Source organism: Lepisma saccharinum, chromosome 1 (assembly GCF_977018435.1).
Source record: "Lepisma saccharinum chromosome 1, izLepSacc3.1, whole genome shotgun sequence".
Lineage (NCBI taxonomy): Eukaryota > Metazoa > Arthropoda > Insecta > Zygentoma > Lepismatidae > Lepisma > Lepisma saccharinum.
Window position 1 is genome coordinate 110,769,993 of NC_139229.1, and position 19,916 is coordinate 110,789,908.

A 19,916-nucleotide genomic window follows, 5' to 3' on the forward strand; every position below is an offset into this window, starting at 1 on the left:
CAAACATTGCAAATGTCGGTGAATTGATTCGAATAGATCGTCGCTTGAGTATTCGAGCTATTGCAAAACAACCAACATTATTAAATTATGGTGCTGACAACCCTTCGTGAGCGAGTAAGAAGATGATGACCTGATTTGTGGAAAAGCAAGTAATGGATTCTTCATCAGGACAATACTCCTGTCCACACGCCATTGTCAGTCAAGGCTTTTTTGGCCATGCATGGGATCACAGTGTTAGAACATCCACCCTATTCGCCGGATATCACTCCGTGTAACTTTTTTTTACCAGATTTACAACCGTAGAATCTGTAAAAACAAAAGCGACGGAGGTCATAGCAATGGAAGATTCATATGGAGCGGTGTATCGATAGTGCAGGGGGTTCTTTGAAGGGGATAATGTTCGTATTGTACAAAATATACAATAAAAGATTCTGTAGCAACAGTCCAGTTTTTTTCTAGCCACACCTCGTGTATATTTCTTACGTAGCAGAAGAATCTCTTAAGAAAGATCATTAATATAATGTTTTTTAAAATACATGAAACCCTTTCAAATACCCTGCAAAGTCATTGTACAAACTAGCTAAAATCATTCAGTAGTAATGTAATGTTTATAAAGTAAAACCTATTTACACTGAAAATGTTATACTGATGATCTGAAATCAACAACAATAAAAACAAAAACGTATTAAGAACTACAATCAGTACATGCTTATTTGACAATTCTCCTGTGCAAACATACTAGCTACAGTTTCACTCTTGCCTTTCGAGCAGCAAAGTCATTAATAACATCATCGAACACAAGTGATTGAACTCTGTACTTCCCAACAGACAAAATAGTCAGGTTAGTCAGCTTTTCTTGACTCAAGGAAGAACGCAAGTAATTCTTTATAAGCTTTAGCTTACTAAAACTCCTTTCACAAGATGCAATAGAGGAAGATAGAGTTAAAAATAGTTTCAATGCACAGACAAAATTTGGGTACAACTCAATACATGATATTTTATGAATGAATGAGAGAGGAGCATGTGGTGACAATTCTGACAAGCCTTCCAAATGAAAGTCTTTAAAAAATGCTTGCACATGATGTTTAAAGAACAACAGTTCATGAAGTAACTCACTTCCGTTGATATCCTCGGGGTATAATAAAGCCAGATCAAAGACTCCCTTTCTGAACTTTTCTTCTGACATAAATGCCATATTGCTTGGAATAATTACGAAAGAATCCTCCAAAACTCCTTTCATTAGCTTGAATCTATTGCCTATTTGTGACAAAATTGAATCCAAAGTACAAAATAAGCTCTTCCTAATTTTTTGTTCTTCATTTATGGCTACACTTTCATCTTCTGCAACTTCATTGAAAAACTTGTTTTCTTTTTGGGACGCTGTTCTCTACTTGCAATGTTCATATCATCACAGATCTGTGTGCTTTTCTCAAAAGCGTTTGTCACAATTGTTTCACGATTGGCAGACAGAAAGATTTGCAGTTCCTGTAAGTGACTAATACCTATATCTACTGTAACAGACTTTTCTTGTAGCCGTAGGTTAACGTCGTTAATAGCTCGAAGGATATCAGCCCAGCAGAATAAGAACACAAGAAAGTTAGACTTCTTAAGGCTGTGTTGCTTGCATTTGGCACTGTGTACTCTTTCGGGTGACTCTTTTGAGAGGTCACATAATTCCTCCAAAGCTGCACAGACATCCGGAAATTGGGTACTGAGATATTGTACTGCGTTTGCTTTTGAAGACCACCTAGTTGCTGGTTGACTCTTCACAGTCGTGTGGATTCTATATCCGGCGCTGAAGAATCTTCGTTAGCGTCTGTGGATTCAACATTTTTTTTGAAAAACTTCGATAAAATCGTTGCACTTCTAATGTCCTCTTTCTCTCTTATCTTCTTTATTTTCCTGTTTTGAGCCCCAGAAAGGTTTTTGGAAGACATCACTTATAATAATTACACAATTAACAATTACACACAGCTTCATAAAAAGCACGTTGACTATACAATAGTCCTCGCAAAGTGAGTGTATAGTTCGTAGTAGCTACATCTAAACTAAAAAAGCATGAGGACTTTTGTGAAGTTATGAGAGCGTCAATTCTGATTCCCTTTTGCCGGGTCCCTGCCTTTTGTTTCGCAAATTTTGTTTATCGTAATGCTCTGAATGGGTCATTGTCGCATATGAGAATGCAGCCACTACTGACAAAGATCAAAGACATCCGAGTATTGTGTCTCGATACCAAGCAGCATAGATTTTTATTTATTATTGTTGTTCTAAGTGATGTGTACTCTCGTCTTGTACACCTTTTAGTTATTTGAAAGCTACCTGGAAAGATCATTGCAAGAGCCAAAAAACCCATCACGACGTATTCTTTTAAATGAAATAGCTTTTTTGAAGAGATAGAAAAATTTAGTACAGTTGTTATGACATGCAGATTGCAGTTTACACCAATAGTATTTTTACAACTGCATACACTATTGGAACTATTCACTAAGAAGTTGTAAAACACATCCTCACTAACAAACAAACAAGTAATACACACACACACACACACACACACACACACACACACACACACACACACACACACACACACACACACACACACACACACACACACACACACACACACACACACACACACACACACACACACACACACACACACACACACACACACACACACACACACACACACACACACACACACACACACACACACACACACACACACACACACACACACACACACACACACACACACACACACACACACACACACACACACACACACACACACACACACACACACACACACACACACACACACACACACACACACACACACACACACACACACACACACACACACACACACACACACACACACACACACACACACACACACACACACACACACACACACACACACACACACACACACACACACACACACACACACACACACACACACACACACACACACACACACACACACACACACACACACACACACACACACACACACACACACACACACACACACACACACAGAGACAGACAGACAGACAGGAATAGGGTCAGAAATGGTGCCCGAAGGGCGGATAAATACAAATAATGAAGGACAGTAAACACTTACCACACGAATAGAAATAATTCAATATTTCGCGATCTGAGTCGCATTTTCAAGAAGGTAGATAAAAGATCGACGACACTTTGAGTAGAGGCACAGAATACCGACCGTAGCGTCTCTACGGTCAGTGTTGCCAGAAACAGTTGAAAGGAAACACGAAATACTTTAGCCAGTGTTTACTGTAAGGTGGGTGGGTAGTTTCGGGGAGGAGAGGAAAGAGTTACTGGTTGGCTAGGTTGAGTCCGGAGGGTATAGTAGCGTGCATGCCTGCTATATAGGCCCTTTCCCATCGCCTGCGGAAAGATGTGTCAGAGCGGGGTGGTAAAAGGTGGATGATGGCAACACGGAACCACCTTCAATAACTGCTTCCGTGTATATATATTCAGTATACATATACATATATACATATGTATATGTATACTGAATAATATGTAAAATGCATGCTTCGATGTTGTTAATTTTCTTTTAATACATTGTTCTTTAGCTATTGATTCCTGGTAATTTTATTTATTACTTGAAAGTTAAAATCACTATTGGGTCAGTATCTAAATACATATAGTACTTCTTATAACGTATGACATAAAATAAGAATCAATTTTCATTAATACCTTTGAAAAAATGATCACGACGATGTCAGTTTGCCGAGGAAAGAAAGTCGTTCCGTCGATCATACTGGTGCCCCGGGTGAGGACCGAACTCACGACCTTGTAAATCAATGAACAATATTTTCCCAGGCTTGTCTTTAATGTGTACTTTGGCTAAATGTTTAGACGGGTGCCTGTTCGGTTTAGTACGAACGCATAAATCACAGTCTGCTACATATTGTTGTACATCCTTCTTCATACCTTTCCATTGGAAGTATCTATATATTTGAGAAAGCGTACGACTAGCACCAAAGTGTCCCGATAAGTCATGAAATTTATTCAAAATTGAGCGTACTAATGTAATTGGAACACAAATTCTAATTTTTTGAACGTTATGAAAGTCCCTAGCACACAAAATATTGTCCCTTAGAAGATAACGTTCATTCCAAGTCCTACTTCTTGGATTATCATTAAGAATTGAAGAGTGCAAAATATATTGCTTAATCTCCTTCAATTCTTCATCCTTTTCTTGGGCTATTATAATCAAATCATCTATATTAGTGAAAGGTTCTATGATTTCCTTAAACTGCAAAGAATTTACATGATATAACAGGTCTTCTTGCATCGAAAATGATCTACTTAGAAGATCAGCAATTGTATTTTCTGACCCTTTACAGTATTGAACTTGGAAGGAATACTGTTGTAATTGCACAAACCAACTAGTTAAACGTGCATTCCATGTGTGCACCGTTTCTAACCAGGTAAGTGTCTTGTGGTCAGTTATGATAATGAAATGTCTGCCTTTTAACAGTGAACAGAACTTATCAATAGTAAACAATATGGCTAAAACCTCTAATTCTGTGGATGTGTATGATTTTTCATAATTTCTGAGCAATCTGCTCACGAACCCTAGAGGTCTAATATTACCATCAATCAGCTGATAGCAGTATCCTGCAACACCTATTATTGATGCGTCGGTTTGAACATAAAAAGTGTGTAAAAAATTAGGAAAAGCTAAAAGTACTTGTTCACTGACTTTATATTTTAGTATTTTAAAAGCTGTAGAAGCTTTGTCATTCCATTGCCATTTCTTACTAGCCTTCAACAAGTCATATATAGGTAGGTTGTGCTATGATGGCATAATTTTTTATGTATTTGCTCAACTAATTAAAACAACCTAGGATCTTTTGCAGTTGCTTAACCGAATTGGGCACGGGCAAATTGACAATGGAATCTACATACTTGGGATCTTTCTTATATCCCTGTGAAGTAGTAATGTGACTCAAAAATTTAATTTCTGATCTACAAAACTCACATTTTTCAAGCTTCAGTGTCATGCCTGCCTGTTTCAATTTTTGAAGAACTGTTCTTACATGCATTATATGAGATGCAAAATCTTGAGATTTTATGATAATGTCATCGACATAAACTACCACGAAATCTCTTAAGCACACGATTTAACGCATCCACAAATACAGCTGTACCATTTACTGAACCAAATACAACCCTTTTAAAATGATACAAGATACCCTCAAACATAAACGCAGTATACTTTCTGCTGTCAGGATGTAGATTAATTTGCCAAAAAGCATTCAATAGATCCACTGAAGTGAAGTACTGTATTTACAATTTTGGAATTCTACTAATAAATCTTGTATTTTTATGGGATGCACTTGAATAAGCTTAACATGTTGGTTCACTCGTTTGAGGTCAACACATAAGCGGATACCCCCTCCAGATTTAGGAACTACTAAAAGTGGAGACAGATATTCTGAATTAGACAACTCAATAACATCCCAATCAAGCATGATTTTTATTTGTTCACGTACCTGATCTCTATAAGCAAAAGGTATAGGATAATTTTTGCCTACTATATGTAGATCTGTATCCAAAACCATTTTGTGAACGTAATCGTTACACAAACCAGGCTTATTAGAAAATATTTCTTGATATTGGAGTAGTAACTCTATGAACAAAGTTTTTTGCTCGTTTGTAAGCGAATCAGCCTTATTCATATAATCTTCAAACTTATGCAGATTGAATATGGATTTTTCCTCTAAGCCATTATATTTATCGACATGAGAACATTCAAAATAACATAAATTTTTGCCATCTTCAATGATTATATAATCATAAATTAGGACTTTGCCCTTTCAATATCACACTTTTGCATTTTAATCCTGTTCTTTTCCGCATTAAACCGGATAGCCTTTCATATTCTGATGACCAGTAATATCTTTCACATTACGTCAATTTATGCGAGATAACTCGTTTCACTTTTTACAAGTTAGAAGCAAGAGAAATTCACCACATGTTATTACAAAGTTCTGTGAATACGTCAATTTTAAAATAAAAAATGATTGTCCGTGTTATACGCTTATATCTTGCATTTTCATGGCTATATGCAATTCGAGAATACTTATCTGAATCCTTCTCATGAAGAAAAGATGGGGACCAATTTTCGTTTTTCCGACGGGTCACTATTTCAATGTCCTTGGAACTTTAACGGCTCATCACAGCCTTTTTCAAGATCGAAAAACAAATACGATGCTTTTTGTAACAGGATTATCACATTTTACGGATAAATCTTGTTATCGTATAGAAAATAGACCCAATTTAAGTCTCTGTAAAATTTAACGACTCCATTCTCTGAGTCCGCGATCTTATAGATGATGCTGTGTATCCAAACTCACACTGTTACAACCATATGCACAGAATATAAACTGATATTTTTTAAGTAATAATCATACAATTGTACATTGTAAATACATGAAAATGATTGTAAAAACAAAGTTGGTACAATAAAAAAGATATTACAATACTCTATTACGTGTTTTCGTATCTTTTCTAATTATCAAAGGTAAATAGATTTTACAATTTTTGTGGGAAAAAGGTTTTTTACGCACATTTTAGATTTTTTCCCTCTATGAGAGTTGGCTATGTTTCACAACTTTATAACTTTAGGATTACTCTTCAAGACGCTTATTGCAACAAATCTTAATTTTATTGTCGAAATTCCACCAAAACTTATTTCAAATGGTTTGTATGTGTTGTTAATACATAAGAAATAAATGTTCGTACCCATATACTTATGAATGATCAAGTAAAACCTGTTGAAACCAAACTTATGTGCGATTTTGCATAAATTGGCAATCTACGGTAAGTACATTCCTGATCCATCACAAACCAAATTACATCGCTAAGTTATAAAAATATTTTAAATGCTTGAAGTTTAGATATGTACTTCAATTAGAACAAAGCCAAAGTGATGTAAATTTAATTTTGGGCAAATATAAACCACCAAATACGAACTCAAATCATAGATTTCAACTGATAGAATTATTTTATTTTTATATTATAATGGTACTCATTATGGTACCGTTATACAATGTTCATGGTCCCAGTAGAGGAAAATGTTCCAGGATTTTACATTTTCCCGCATTTTAAGTTCTTTCAACTTGGCCCCCTGAAAAACGTAAAATCGAGGTTCCACTGTATCACCTTTACATCACTACTTTCTTTTTTGTTGTCAAACCATAGTCAGAATACTAAATGTTGTTTAAAAAAAAAATAGTGTTTTATTCAGGTTACATACTTGGAAAAAAATCCATGTCAGTCGTGATGAAAGTAAAAATTGATCACTGGAAAAGTATTTTCTCCGTTTTGTAGTGTTTCCCAAGTAACACCATTATCTTATGTTTATATTATATTATTTTGTTTCTTCAGAGGATTTGCAAAGAAAACCCTTCTGAAAACTGCTAGGAAAGCTGGCTTCAAGCCAAAGCCATCTTCAAAACGTCAGAAGTATGTGTTGCCAAATATGACGAATAACAATAACAAGTACCTGACATCACCTGGTCGCATGAGCCTTCCAGCAACAGATCCTGGAGACTATGGGCAGGATGATGATATTTCAAGTGAGTACATACAGTTTGTTATGTTTAGAAATGGTGGTAACAGATTGTGAATATATATCACATAAGCCAGTAGTACAACCTGGACTGCATATTGCGGACTAACAAGGCTCTCTAACATGTGGACCTACAGTTAGTATAATCCTCTGTTAGGTTGTGTTGTCCTGTGTTTGTCCTTTCATGTACTGAGTGGACCTTAACAGCCTCATCCTTTACCCTGGATAAGGAGATATTAGTCCTCAGAGATGGGTTCATTTTAGCTTTGGTTAGAGGCTTGGCCCCCTTATTATGTGATGGGAAGCAAATAGCCTAAGTGGTGATGCATCTAGAATTTTCATTTCAGTCAATGAAAAATCTTGTGTGGATACCATTGCTCATGACTAAGAGTCCACGAGAAAGAATAATGGATGTATGTAATACTTTCTTAGCAGTATAGTTTATGATTTGTTGTATATCATATTCCCACTGTCTGTCTTCTCTGTAGCTTCATTGTGGGGCAAGGTTAATTGAATGGGTGAGAGAAAGAAGGAACAGATTCCATAAAGTGTAATTTTTGGGAAATCAACAAAATAGTTCTGGGGCTCAAAACACTGTATTAATTAAAAAACTTTCTATTGTGGAATTATAATACAAAGCTCTGACAATTATTCTAAAGCAATACTTTTTGTAAATTGTTCATAATGTAAATAGACACAGTTATAAAAACATCGTGGAATGTTTTCATTTTGGTTCTCACTTGAACGTAGCAAGAAATAAATGCAGTTTTTAAATATTACAGCCCAGTTTTTAGTTGATATAACATTACTATGAATGCAAGGCCGGACCCCATGGCTGAGTGGTTAGCACATCGTGCTGCGACACTAGGGGCCCCGGGTTCGAATCTTGCTCGTGCATGGTTGTTATTAAATGTCATTTCATCCTCATCCCATGGAAGGCAATGGCAAACCACCATGGGTTCACCTTGCCCAGCGACCTTCCGGTCAAAAGACCTGCCTTCTGGCAGACAACTCATCATCATCATCATCATGAATGTAAGATAAGTGTTCTGGCCAAATAAAAGGTTTACATTAACAATTCTCAATAATAAATTTTCTTCAAATACGGGTGAACGTGCAACATGAACATTACTTTGAACAGTGTTCTCTGCACAGTCACTATCAGAATTTTCATCACATGCAGACTGCATGGATGAAGGCCATGATGAAATGGTGTCACAACTCTTTGCAGTCGTCTGGTACTTAATGCACAATTTTAGCCACGTCGTCAATTTTTTTTAAAATTGTTACTGTTTATTGAAACTGTCCCACTACAAGCATTAGTAGTAGCAAGCACAATCTCACCGTCTTTGTAGAGTTTGAATACTTCTAGAGTAGTCTATAAACTCGTGTGCTGTCACATATCCTTTTTCTTCTTTTTATATGAGATGCCTGTACTTGCTAATTTGAAACACTTCTTTGCTTTGAAAGCTTTTAGTACTCTACTTAAACAGCATAGGCCACCATTGCTTAAAGTTGATTATTTGTTGATTTTCAACACTTTTTACTGCAATTGTTGGCTGCATCTTTTCAGTGCTGAAAGCTAAAAGGCAAATATTCCAGGAATGTTTCCTTCTTTCCCTCAATGATATTTCCTACTGACTACTACTACGAGCCGAGAGGGAGAATGTTTGCTTTCTCTGTGTCAGTTGATGCGGTTTAGCTTAAGTAATAAAATGGCTATCTCAAAATGTGGAATCTTTACCTTTCTCTCACCCATTCAATTGTCCTCTTGTGAGGTTCCAGCCATTGAATTAATGAAAAATGAACAGCATATTACGGAGGAATTACTCATAGGTAGAGACATGCACAATTAATTCAGGGAATTTCAAAGGGTGCAGATTGCATTTTCCCCATCACATTATGTCTTGAAACTTTCTGAATTAAGTCTTCAGCATGAAAGTTATATGTTTGTCAACACAAACATTTCCATGCAGATGCCCAATACACTGATTAATTCTGCAACAAAATGTGGGATGAAGAATATACTTTTTCAAAAAGGAATAATAAATGCCTAATGGTATGTGTAATTACTGTGAAGTGTAAAGATCAAATTAAGGATTTTATTCACCATACTCGTATTAATATCAAAATGTGATTTTTATGTACCAAATTCAGATTTCCTTGAACCAAAATTTTGCATTTTTTAAAATTTATTTACAAAAAATATGTGTATGTACCCATAGAAATTCATGGTGGATGAATTTTTGCCCTTATAATACACAGCTGTGTAATCATTGCTAATGTAACTGCACTTAGGGATTTGTATGAATGGATTGCATCCAGAGTAACTGTGATGGTAATGATATGGTACATACGAGGGTCGTTTGAAAAGTTCTAAGAATGACTGTCAGGTGTCCACAGTAGTTCGGAATGATGCATGCCAGTGGAGTACCCCACTCTTTAAGGGAATGTGCACAGTATTGTCCGAATGCCTTCATTTATTTTGTGTCGAGAGCCAGGAACAGCAGAGAAGGTGTGAGTGTAGTGCAAAAATGGAGAAGATTGGGCATTGTGCAGTGATAAATACTTCGTGAAAAAGGAAACGAAGGCGACAGAAATTAATGCCGATATGAAGGACACTTTAGAGGTCTCTACTCCTTAATTTACCACTGTGATAATGGATTACTGAGTTTAAATATGGCTGTGAGAGCTTAGAACGCAGCATAAGGCCAAAGTCAGCAACGACAGCAGAAATGATTGAAAAGCTCCCTGATATGGTGTTGGATGACCATCGTCTGAAGGTGCGTGAAATTGCTGAAAATATACGCATTTCAAGTGAATAGGTGTTTCGTATTTTGACGGAAGAATTGGGGATGAGAATAATGTCTGTAAGATGGGTGCCGCGTCTGTTGACAGTCGATCAAAAGTGAATGGGGATGTGTGTCCAATGAATGACTGTCCCATTTTAAGAAGAACACAACAGATTTTGTGCGCAGATTCATAAACGTGGATAAACTGCCACACGACAGAAACAAAGAACAATCAAAACAGTGAAAGCATCATGATTCACCACCACCAAAAAAGGCGAAGGTCAAATCCGCGGGAAAAATCATGGCGTTGATTTTTTGCGATGCAAAGGGCATCCTGTTGATAGATTGTCTCCCAACTGGATTCACCGTCAATAGACAGTACTATGCTAACCTTCTCGATCAACTGGATACAAATATTCGTGCAAAAAGACCAGGATTGAAGATGAAAATCACCATGCCTCAGGACAATGACCGCCCACACACATGTGTTGTTGCAATGGCAAAAATCGACGAATTGAAGTATGATTTGCTACCACACACCCCTTATTCGCCTGACCTGGCACCCTCAGACTTTCATCTCTTTCCACAGCTTAAAAAAAATCCTGGCTGGAAAGCGATTTTCATCAGATGAAGATGTGAAAGCAACTGTGGAGGACTATTTTGCAAGTCTTGAGGAATCTGCATTTCGTGATGGAGTTATGTCACTGGAACACTGCTGTATGAAATGTATTGCTCTCAAGGAAAACTATGTAGAAAAATATAACCAAATTCAACAGGTAATTGTGTTTTTTCTTTGTCATTGTTAGAACTTTTCAAATGACCCTCGTACATTCATTGTCAAACTGTAAAACACATACTGTGTTCTCCCACTGATTACAATTAAATAAGGTCACTGACCATGTGAAAAATATATTGCATAAGTATTTTATATTTACTGAGACCCAGATTTGATCCCCAGTGTATATGTTCTCAGGTGAGAAATTTTTCAGCCTTGTCCCTGCATAACGTGACTCTGGTTTGCCTAGCCTCTAATAAATTGGGTACCTGAAAGGGGGGAATTGGGGGTAAAGGCAGCCAGAGATGGATAGGATCATGGCCCTACGTGCTTAAATAGCATGTTTCAGTGTGCAGGGGAAGATGAGAATAGACTCTAAATGTGGAAATGCATAGTCAATTATTTCATGACAGACATAAAAATCTCTTTTAACAAAGAAACTGCCCCTCCTTTTCCTTGGATGCATTTCTAGCCATGTTTTGATTAATTAACTTTCTAAATTAAATTGCAACAATAGTAAAGTGCATTTAATAAATGAAAGTATCATAATAAATTGTACACATATTGTGTATGTTCTCATGATTGAGATACGTATTTGACTTATCAAAATGTATTAACCCTTAGTTTGCCGCCGTAACACATATGTTACAAAAAAAGTATGTCCCTTGTAGCCGCTGTAACACATGTTACAAACAGCTTTAGATACAATTATCGAGGGTTTGCCACACTTATATATGTATATTGAGGTTGAAACACTGACAGTTCGTTCGGAAACATGTTTTTCAATCATGTTTCGAAAATTCCAAATCCCCCCACCCCCTCCTTTCTCGGAATATGTCACGTGTTTGGGCTCACCCAAACACGTGTTCGCTCTTCAGTTGACAGACACAATAAATGCTTGGTATTTACGATGCTGTTTTCCTCCAAGCTTCCAACGCTGTGATTTAGTACTGATAAGGCACACATTTTTCTTTGTGTTTAGACCTGATGATCGAGCTGAAGTAGTGGCGGGGATTAGGGGGTAGGGGAAGGAGAGAGGGGATTGGATGAGGTTTGGCATCGTCAGCTTTCTGTCGCCTCTATGTTAGAAATGCAATGAAGCTTGACGATAGCCAGAGGCCAAAAGCATGAGTCTAAAGCGTGCGTCTATCCAGAAGTATAGACAAAAGAAAGGATTGCAAAGGCTCCGTCCCTCCTCTGTTAGGACTAACAAACGCCTCACCATAAACACTTCGTATCATATAACAGCTCATCGATTTCCCTAACGCACAAACGTTTCCTTCCGGACATATTTCCACAAAGAGCCGAGTCAAAAGGGAGAAATAGATTCACAGTAGCTACACAAGATGCAAGTGCGAACGAAAAAAGCAAAAGTTCGGGTTTTCTCCCCAAAGCAGCTGGAGAAGAGGGGGCAAACTCCACATTTTTATGATTTTTTCATTGAAATTGGGGGGATGCAGCCCCTGCCCGTAACCCCCCCCCCCACGGTTGGGGCATCCAAATTTTACATGGTTGCATGCACTGATGTTCTGCCTGCAAAACAAAAGTTATCCGAAGTAGATTGGTCCCATTGTGTCAATTATAACAATTTTATGAATAATATGCAAATTGGCTAAAATTCGCTAGAGTTTTACGTTTTGCCTTATTATTCAAATTGTATTGCACCCACGAACATGAATCAAGTTTCATTCTGTTGTGGAAGGTTCATTCTTTTAAAAAAAAGCAAAAGTTCCGGTTTTCTCCCCAAAATAGCTGGAGAAGAGGGGGCAAACTCCATATTTTTATGATTTTTTCATTGAAATTGGGGGGATGCAGCCCCCGCCCGTAAGCCCCCCGCAGTTGGGGCATCCAAATTTTACATGGTTGCATGCACTGATGTTCTGCCTGCAAAACAAAAGTTATCCGAAGTAGATTGGTCCCATAGTGTCAGTTATAACAATTTTATGAATAATATGCAAATTGGCTAAAATTCGCTAGAGTTTTACGTTTTGCCTTATTATTCAAATTGTATTGCACCCACGAACATGAATCAAGTTTCATTCTGTTGCGGAAGGTCCATTCTTTTACAAAAAAGCAAAAGTTCCGGTTTTCTCCCCAAAGTAGCTGGAGAAGAGGGGGCAAACTCCAATTATTATTTTTTTCATTGAAATTCGGGGGATGCAGCCCCCGCCCGTAACCCCCCCACGGTTGGGGCATCCAAATTTTACATGGTTGCATGCACCGATGTATTGCCTGCAAAACAAAAGTTATCCGAAGTAGATTGGTCCCATAGTGCCAGAGTTGTTACGATTTTTCTCCATTATGTATACGAATTCAAATTTCCCGCTCAAAGCCTCGGCGACACTGGGCTTACTTTCGTCAGACCGTGCGGCGTACTAAGGGTTAATACGTAATACCTAATGTACTGTAAGCATTATTTACAGTTTAAATTTCATGTTGTTCGTAACATATAAATATGCATTATATCTTTTCTTTTAATGCTTCAAAGGAGAAAACAGTAAGCCATGAAATGTGTATTTCAAAATGTGATTTTGTGTTATTTTGATATTTCTTGTTCAGTTTGTGTGTGTGTGTGATAAGCACTGATTTTGCTTTGTTGGGTTGCACGTATGAGAAAAAATGTGATTATTTAATGATTATGTGTGATAATGGAATTTATAACTTAACATGTATGTTTTTCTGCAATCCATTATTTTCCATTAGCTGCTACATAGAATGGGTGTGTCATTTTACATTTCACACATAGGGCAGAGAATAAAACAGGAATAATATTGAAAATGCTATCAAAGAACATTTTCTTGTGGTGTCATTCAAATTCAATATAATAAACTGACAATATAAACTTGTCAGCTTTTTATTCTTGTATGATACATGATCATCATATCGAGTCCCATCTCTGTTAAAGTTGATCTTCTAGACTGGTGCCCACCATTTCTTCTTTTAAAGTTGCGCCTCTAATTCATTTCCATAATGATGGGTCAACATAGAATATCAGGAAATCAAAGTAGACTGTTGACACAAAGACAAGGTGTAGGGACACAGATTTGTAGTAAAGAAAAATTGACATAAACCATGAGAAAACATATCATCAGGGGTGGAAAAAAGGACCATACATAAATGGCTGTATATTGGGTATGCAGATAGTTTGAATGAATTTAAGTATGCAAGGAAATCTGTGTTTTGGTAAGCATTCTGTGCCAATTCATTCTGCTTTCATCTTATATTGTTGTGCTACAAGCTTGAGCGCAGCGAAGCACAGCAAATGGAATGCAGAAAGGGTCTGATATCATGCTGCAGCTCTTGCCAGTTCGATTTAAGAGGCAGTGATCAAGATTAGAGAGGTAGGGAAGGAAATTCTACTCGACATTCATATTTTCTGTTACGAACCTACAACACAAACATGCAGCCTTGATTGCAATGTTTTGTGTATTTCTGATCTAATTTGGTATATTTCACGAAGAGCTGTGAAACTTCACGAAAAACAGACATTTCACATTATGTTGTGAATAAAATTCATGCATATTTCATGACGTGGGATACCAGTATTTGCACGGTCCTAAAAATTACACTGGATTTTCACATTTTATTTCTTTGTTCATCGTGAAAATTTAATGTCTCCGACCATTACAGTCACTCACTCACTCGGCTCTACAGCCTGGGGTGGGTCTTGGCCACGACAAGAAATCTTCGCCAATGGTCTCGATCGATAGACATTCCTCTCCAATTTCTTACTCCAGCTGTACGGGCATCCCTTCCTACATTGTCCTCCCATCTAGTCTTCTTATTCCTCACCTTCCTCCTGGGCTACCATCAAGTACTTTCCTTGGAATCTCATCTTCTGCCATCCTCCTAACATGCCCTGCCCATTTTTACCTTAATATTTTTACATATTTTACAATATCTATGACTATAAAGGCTATACAGTTCTACATTATGCCTTGCTCTCCACCGCTTCCCACCCTGTATGGCCAAATATCCTATGCAATATTTTTCTCTCAAAGATGTTCAGCATGTTTCATCCGCTTGTTGACATAGTCCATGTCTCTGCAGCATACGATGAGACAGAGTGAATTAGTGTCTTATATAATGTTATTTTCATACTATAAGTAAAATGATAAGATTTGAGACACTCCTTTAGCCCAAAATAGGATTTATGGCTGCTAGTATGTGTTTTCTGATTTCAGAGGTGGTATCATTTATATTTGCTACCAAAGATCCCCAATAGACGAAGCTGTTGAGTCTCTTCAAACTTATAATTTCCTACCTCCAATGATTACATTCTGCATGGGATTCAGTTAACATTCCAGCAACCATTATACTAAGCAGGAAAATGTGATATAAACTTTGCTGATATCAATAGTTGATATTTGGCCTGTAGAGTGTGGATTGTCAGTATCAGTAAATGTTATCATTGTTTAGCAGCACCAGTTTAAAATTTAATATTTGTCAATCCCTAATGTAATGTTCATTCCATTCTACTCTACAGAAAATATTCCATGTGATTTTTTTTTTAATGTATATTTTTTTGTTTGTTTTATTTTATTGACTTAAGTTCAGTTAATGCACATGAACATTCAAGATTTAATTAGCACGAAGCTATGTCTCCTCTTTCCTAGTCTTGAATTTTCCTTGTGTTTGCCGTGATGTCATTCCACCTCTTCCAAAGAAAACCTCTCTGTCATCCATCCTTAAGGTTGTCACTGCAGAAAAACGGTCATGTAAGCAAAAATTGATTTTTTAAGCTCGTGTATGAACCATCTTCGTACCTTCTCATTTAGCATATTAGGCATAGCACATCCAGTTTGTTACATAGTTAACTTTTTATAGTCAGTAGAACATGATCAGAAGTCTTATTGAAGTCTTATTAAATATTAATATGTTTAATTTCTTTTGGTTTTCATTTTGTTCTGCTAGATGGTGCCAAAGTATTTGAGACTGTTTTGAAAAGTGCATGCAAAATATTTTCTTGTAATTTGCAGTACTGTTGATATCGTGCATGTGACATTAAATATATATTTTATTAATTAGTTCATTTGTAGATTTGAGAAAGCTAGGGATGGAACTGATTAATAGGTAAAATTGCTAATTTACTGATCCAATAATTCCAAAAATAGTCAGAAACATATTCCATAATTCTGTCATTTTTTAAATCTTTATGTTTACACAAATAATAATTCATATGCTCAGGTTTTGTAAAGTAAATCTATAAATATGTAGAAATGTATTGTCGTCATCTGATTTCACAAGAAATTATTCATGGAAAATGTGCAATTTAATATCAGATCAGTAGATAAATTTCATATAAATTAGCAAAAATGTTATATCAGCCCATGGTTGCCATGAACATTTTATTCTGAAAAGGAGGGAGGAGTAAGGAATGCAGGGGTAAGAGTAGAGATAGTATTCAACAAGAAAAGCTATGGTGAAGATTGATTGATTTGCTTTATTTTACAAACATCCATGCCCAGGCCAGGATTCGAACCTGGAACCCCTGGCATCGTAGCGCAATGTGCTAATCACTCCGCCATGGGGCTGGCTCCATGGTGAAGAATTAGTGTCCCTTTTCTGTCACTTTTGACAATCCCAGTGATGACAAAGATGATTGATGATAAGATTAAATTGATGAAGGAATACTCACAAAGAACATCCATGTCCAAGCTAGGATGTAACACAGTATCCCTGGCACCGTAGCTTGCTGTGGTAACCACTCCGCCACTGAGGTTGGTCAAAGTGAAAAATGGTACATAATGGTGTGCCATAAATGTACATATGAGGTGTGGATGTAAGGTTGTGTACTTATCTTGTCACTGCTGAAAATGGAGGGAGCATGATCGGTACCGTGCTTCAGCCATTAGTGCAAAAGGATTCATTTAAGGGAAGGTTGAATGCTACTTGCACTATCTGGCACTCCTTTAAAAAAAAAAAAAAGAAAAAGGAAAGTAGTTTAAATCTGACATCTCGTGTAGTTATATATTTCTTTTGTTTCATTTGAATCTCATATTTAACAGCTTAATTCCTTTTTCAGCATGCATAATTTTTTTTGTACATGCGGCATAAATTATATATACATGTGTGTGGATGGGTACATTTGTGACAAGAATGTCATTTCTCTTACAGTTTTGGATGAATTCGATCTTCCTGGTTCCGGCCTCTTGCCACAGACACCTACTGATGCCAAGACATTGGAAAGGTTGTCTGAAAGAAACTATGTGCGTGATTGGTACAGGCTAGGTCTGTGCACTGGAAGCTCAAATTCAAATTCTAGGCAGAGAAATGAACCTTTTCGGATAACAACAGTTAATAGTGGTTATTTGATATGTAGAAGGTAAGTAAATAAATTGTAGTAATTATTTCATGATATTTGTCGTTAACTCTAGATGAGTCATTATATTCTTAAACGTAAATTCTCAAAATATTTTGTAACGTGATAGTAGCGATCTTGTATGTATATAATTCATTAATGTTGCTGTTCATCTTTTTTTTTTTTTTTTTTAATGTTTTTAAAACAGACTATGATACATTCCTCTATTATTGTAATAATAGGGTGTCTACCAGTCAAGAATATCAGAAAAGTTAAGAAATCAAGAGATAGTTTAAAAAAGTTGAACAAAAGTAAGGAAATTATGCTTTTGGTAAAGAATATATGCTAATTTTTTACAGTTTATTGAAATTTGTTAAAATTTCATATTTGGAAATCTAAAACTGTTTTGAATTATAGTTGGGATTTGTACACTTTGTTTCTTAAGAATAACATCTTGTATGTTTGAAGTTTTGTTAAAATATTAAATAAAGTAATGTGGTCATTCCTCATCCAGGATGAAGTCTGAAGCCTTAATTTTTTCATGCATTAATAATTAAAGCAAGTCTAAAACTCTTGTCAAAGTACAGCTTCAGTTTTCATCTTAAGCGGCCTTGTGGTAGGTTTTTTATTGAATAAAAGGTCCCAGGTTTGCTACCCGGTGGAGGCACATGGCGCAGTGGATCGGATCTCACTTTAAACTGTAGGTTCAGTCCCGATTAGCCTTTCTGTCCATAAAGTGGATTTAAAGCAACAATTCAGTTCAATTCAATGAATAGAAATATAAATGTTATTAATTTTGCAACTACTCCTAAGTAGGGAGCGATTAAATAAATGCTAGGAGAAAGGGAAAAACGGCCAAGAAAAAGTCAAGAATTTTGGATTTGTTATTTTGGTAGACACGCTGTAGTATAATGACTAAATGCCTTCTTTTATTTCAATACAGTAAAACAATCATGAAGGCTTTTATCCAACATCTAACAATGTTTCAGCTTTACTTAAGATATAAAATGCCTGATAAAACTTCATAAGTAAATCCAAAACTTTGCTACTTTTTTTGCACTGAAGTAAAAGAGTTAGTTATTGTAACACGCAAGGAGTTCAATCAGTAAGAATTATCACATGTTTGCCTTTGAAAAGCTGAAATTATAATACTTGTACAATCATGTTGATTTTATTTTTTCAGTTATCCTGCTCTTCTTGTGGTGCCTTCTTCTGTTAGTGATGATAGCATTAGGCGTTTCTGTAGATGTTACCGACACTGTCGAATTCCCGCAATCACATGGAAACATCCTCGAACGAGAGCTCTTCTGCTGAGGGGAGCAGGCTTCCATGGGAAAGGTGTTATCGGGATGCTCAAGGGACATCCGACGTCCACAGGTTTGTTACTTTAATTTCTTCTGATTTAATGTATACCTATTGACAGAAAACTGGCATACTGATCTTGTATAGGAAAATGAAAAATTAAATTACTATAATAAAATTTTCACATGCACATGTAAATAAAAATAACCAACCTAAGTACTCAGCCAATCAATCCATATTGGATTGAAAACTGTCTTTCTTTTCCTGAACATATTTGTTTTATCATTTCTTATTTTGAATTGTTATTAAAAGTACTAATGTTGTACACTAATGTACCATTTTGTGTTACATTCATTTCGATTATGAAAAGCAACAGTTGTTTAAGAGTTTTTCATATTCATTGTGGTGACGTGTCACTGCTATAAGGCACTTCTTACTGCGTGAGTGGTACATCATATTAAGGAGTGTAACAGTTGACCTATTGTCATTCTCTCTTCTATGTTATATACCCTGGAAAGTACTTTCTTGCCAGTAAACAAGTTTGTGGTACCTGGAACCACAGCCACTTTAATCTCCCAGTGGGGATGTCTGTTATCATGTACTGTGTACTGAGTGCCACTCAGTGGGTGAAAATAGCCTCAGTGCTGATGCACTCATTATAATTTTTAATTGTCTGTTGCTCCATCAACATGATATTTAGTTTTTATAGCAATTGAATGTAGACAAAAAACAAACATAGACATTGAGATTGTATTGACATATTGAAACTTTAAAATTCCAATATTGCATTTATATTGTATTACACAATTTATTTTGTTATCAAGACACCTTCTGAAGTGCATAATTATGTTATATTTTCCTGTCACAGTGTCAACCACCTCAGAAACCACATCGAGTGTGGAACAAGAGAAATACCTGTCTGCGATTGTAACGGCTACACCGTTAGCTGTATTGAGGCAAGGATCAGCGTGGGGTATGTCAGATAGTAGTCTTAGCATAGATTCTCTTCTTTTGGCTGCAGAGGACCATGGCGGAGGCACTCTAACTCCGGAGGTGTCTCGTCGTACCAATCCATTCAACAAGGCTGTGGGCACTTTGAGGTCAGTACAGATATTGAACTCCTCA

At 36.5% G+C, this 19,916-nt stretch overlaps 1 protein-coding gene across 6 annotated transcripts in view; it reads left to right on the forward strand.

The window, feature by feature from the left end:
- Sbf (SET domain binding factor) overlaps positions 1-19,916 on the forward strand; it is a 104,683-nt gene that overhangs the window by 44,232 nt on the left and 40,535 nt on the right. For 3 of the 6 annotated variants that reach the window (XM_083136116.1, XM_083136119.1, XM_083136123.1), the window contains 5 exons: positions 7,438-7,628; positions 15,805-15,906; positions 17,306-17,513; positions 18,673-18,866; positions 19,660-19,891. In XM_083136116.1, coding sequence (XP_082992242.1) covers positions 7,438-7,628; positions 15,805-15,906; positions 17,306-17,513; positions 18,673-18,866; positions 19,660-19,891 — 927 coding nt within the window. The remainder of the gene's footprint in view (positions 1-7,437; positions 7,629-15,804; positions 15,907-17,305; positions 17,514-18,672; positions 18,867-19,659; positions 19,892-19,916) is intronic. The other 3 variants (XM_083136135.1, XM_083136130.1, XM_083136142.1) reach the window with 1 other exon arrangement.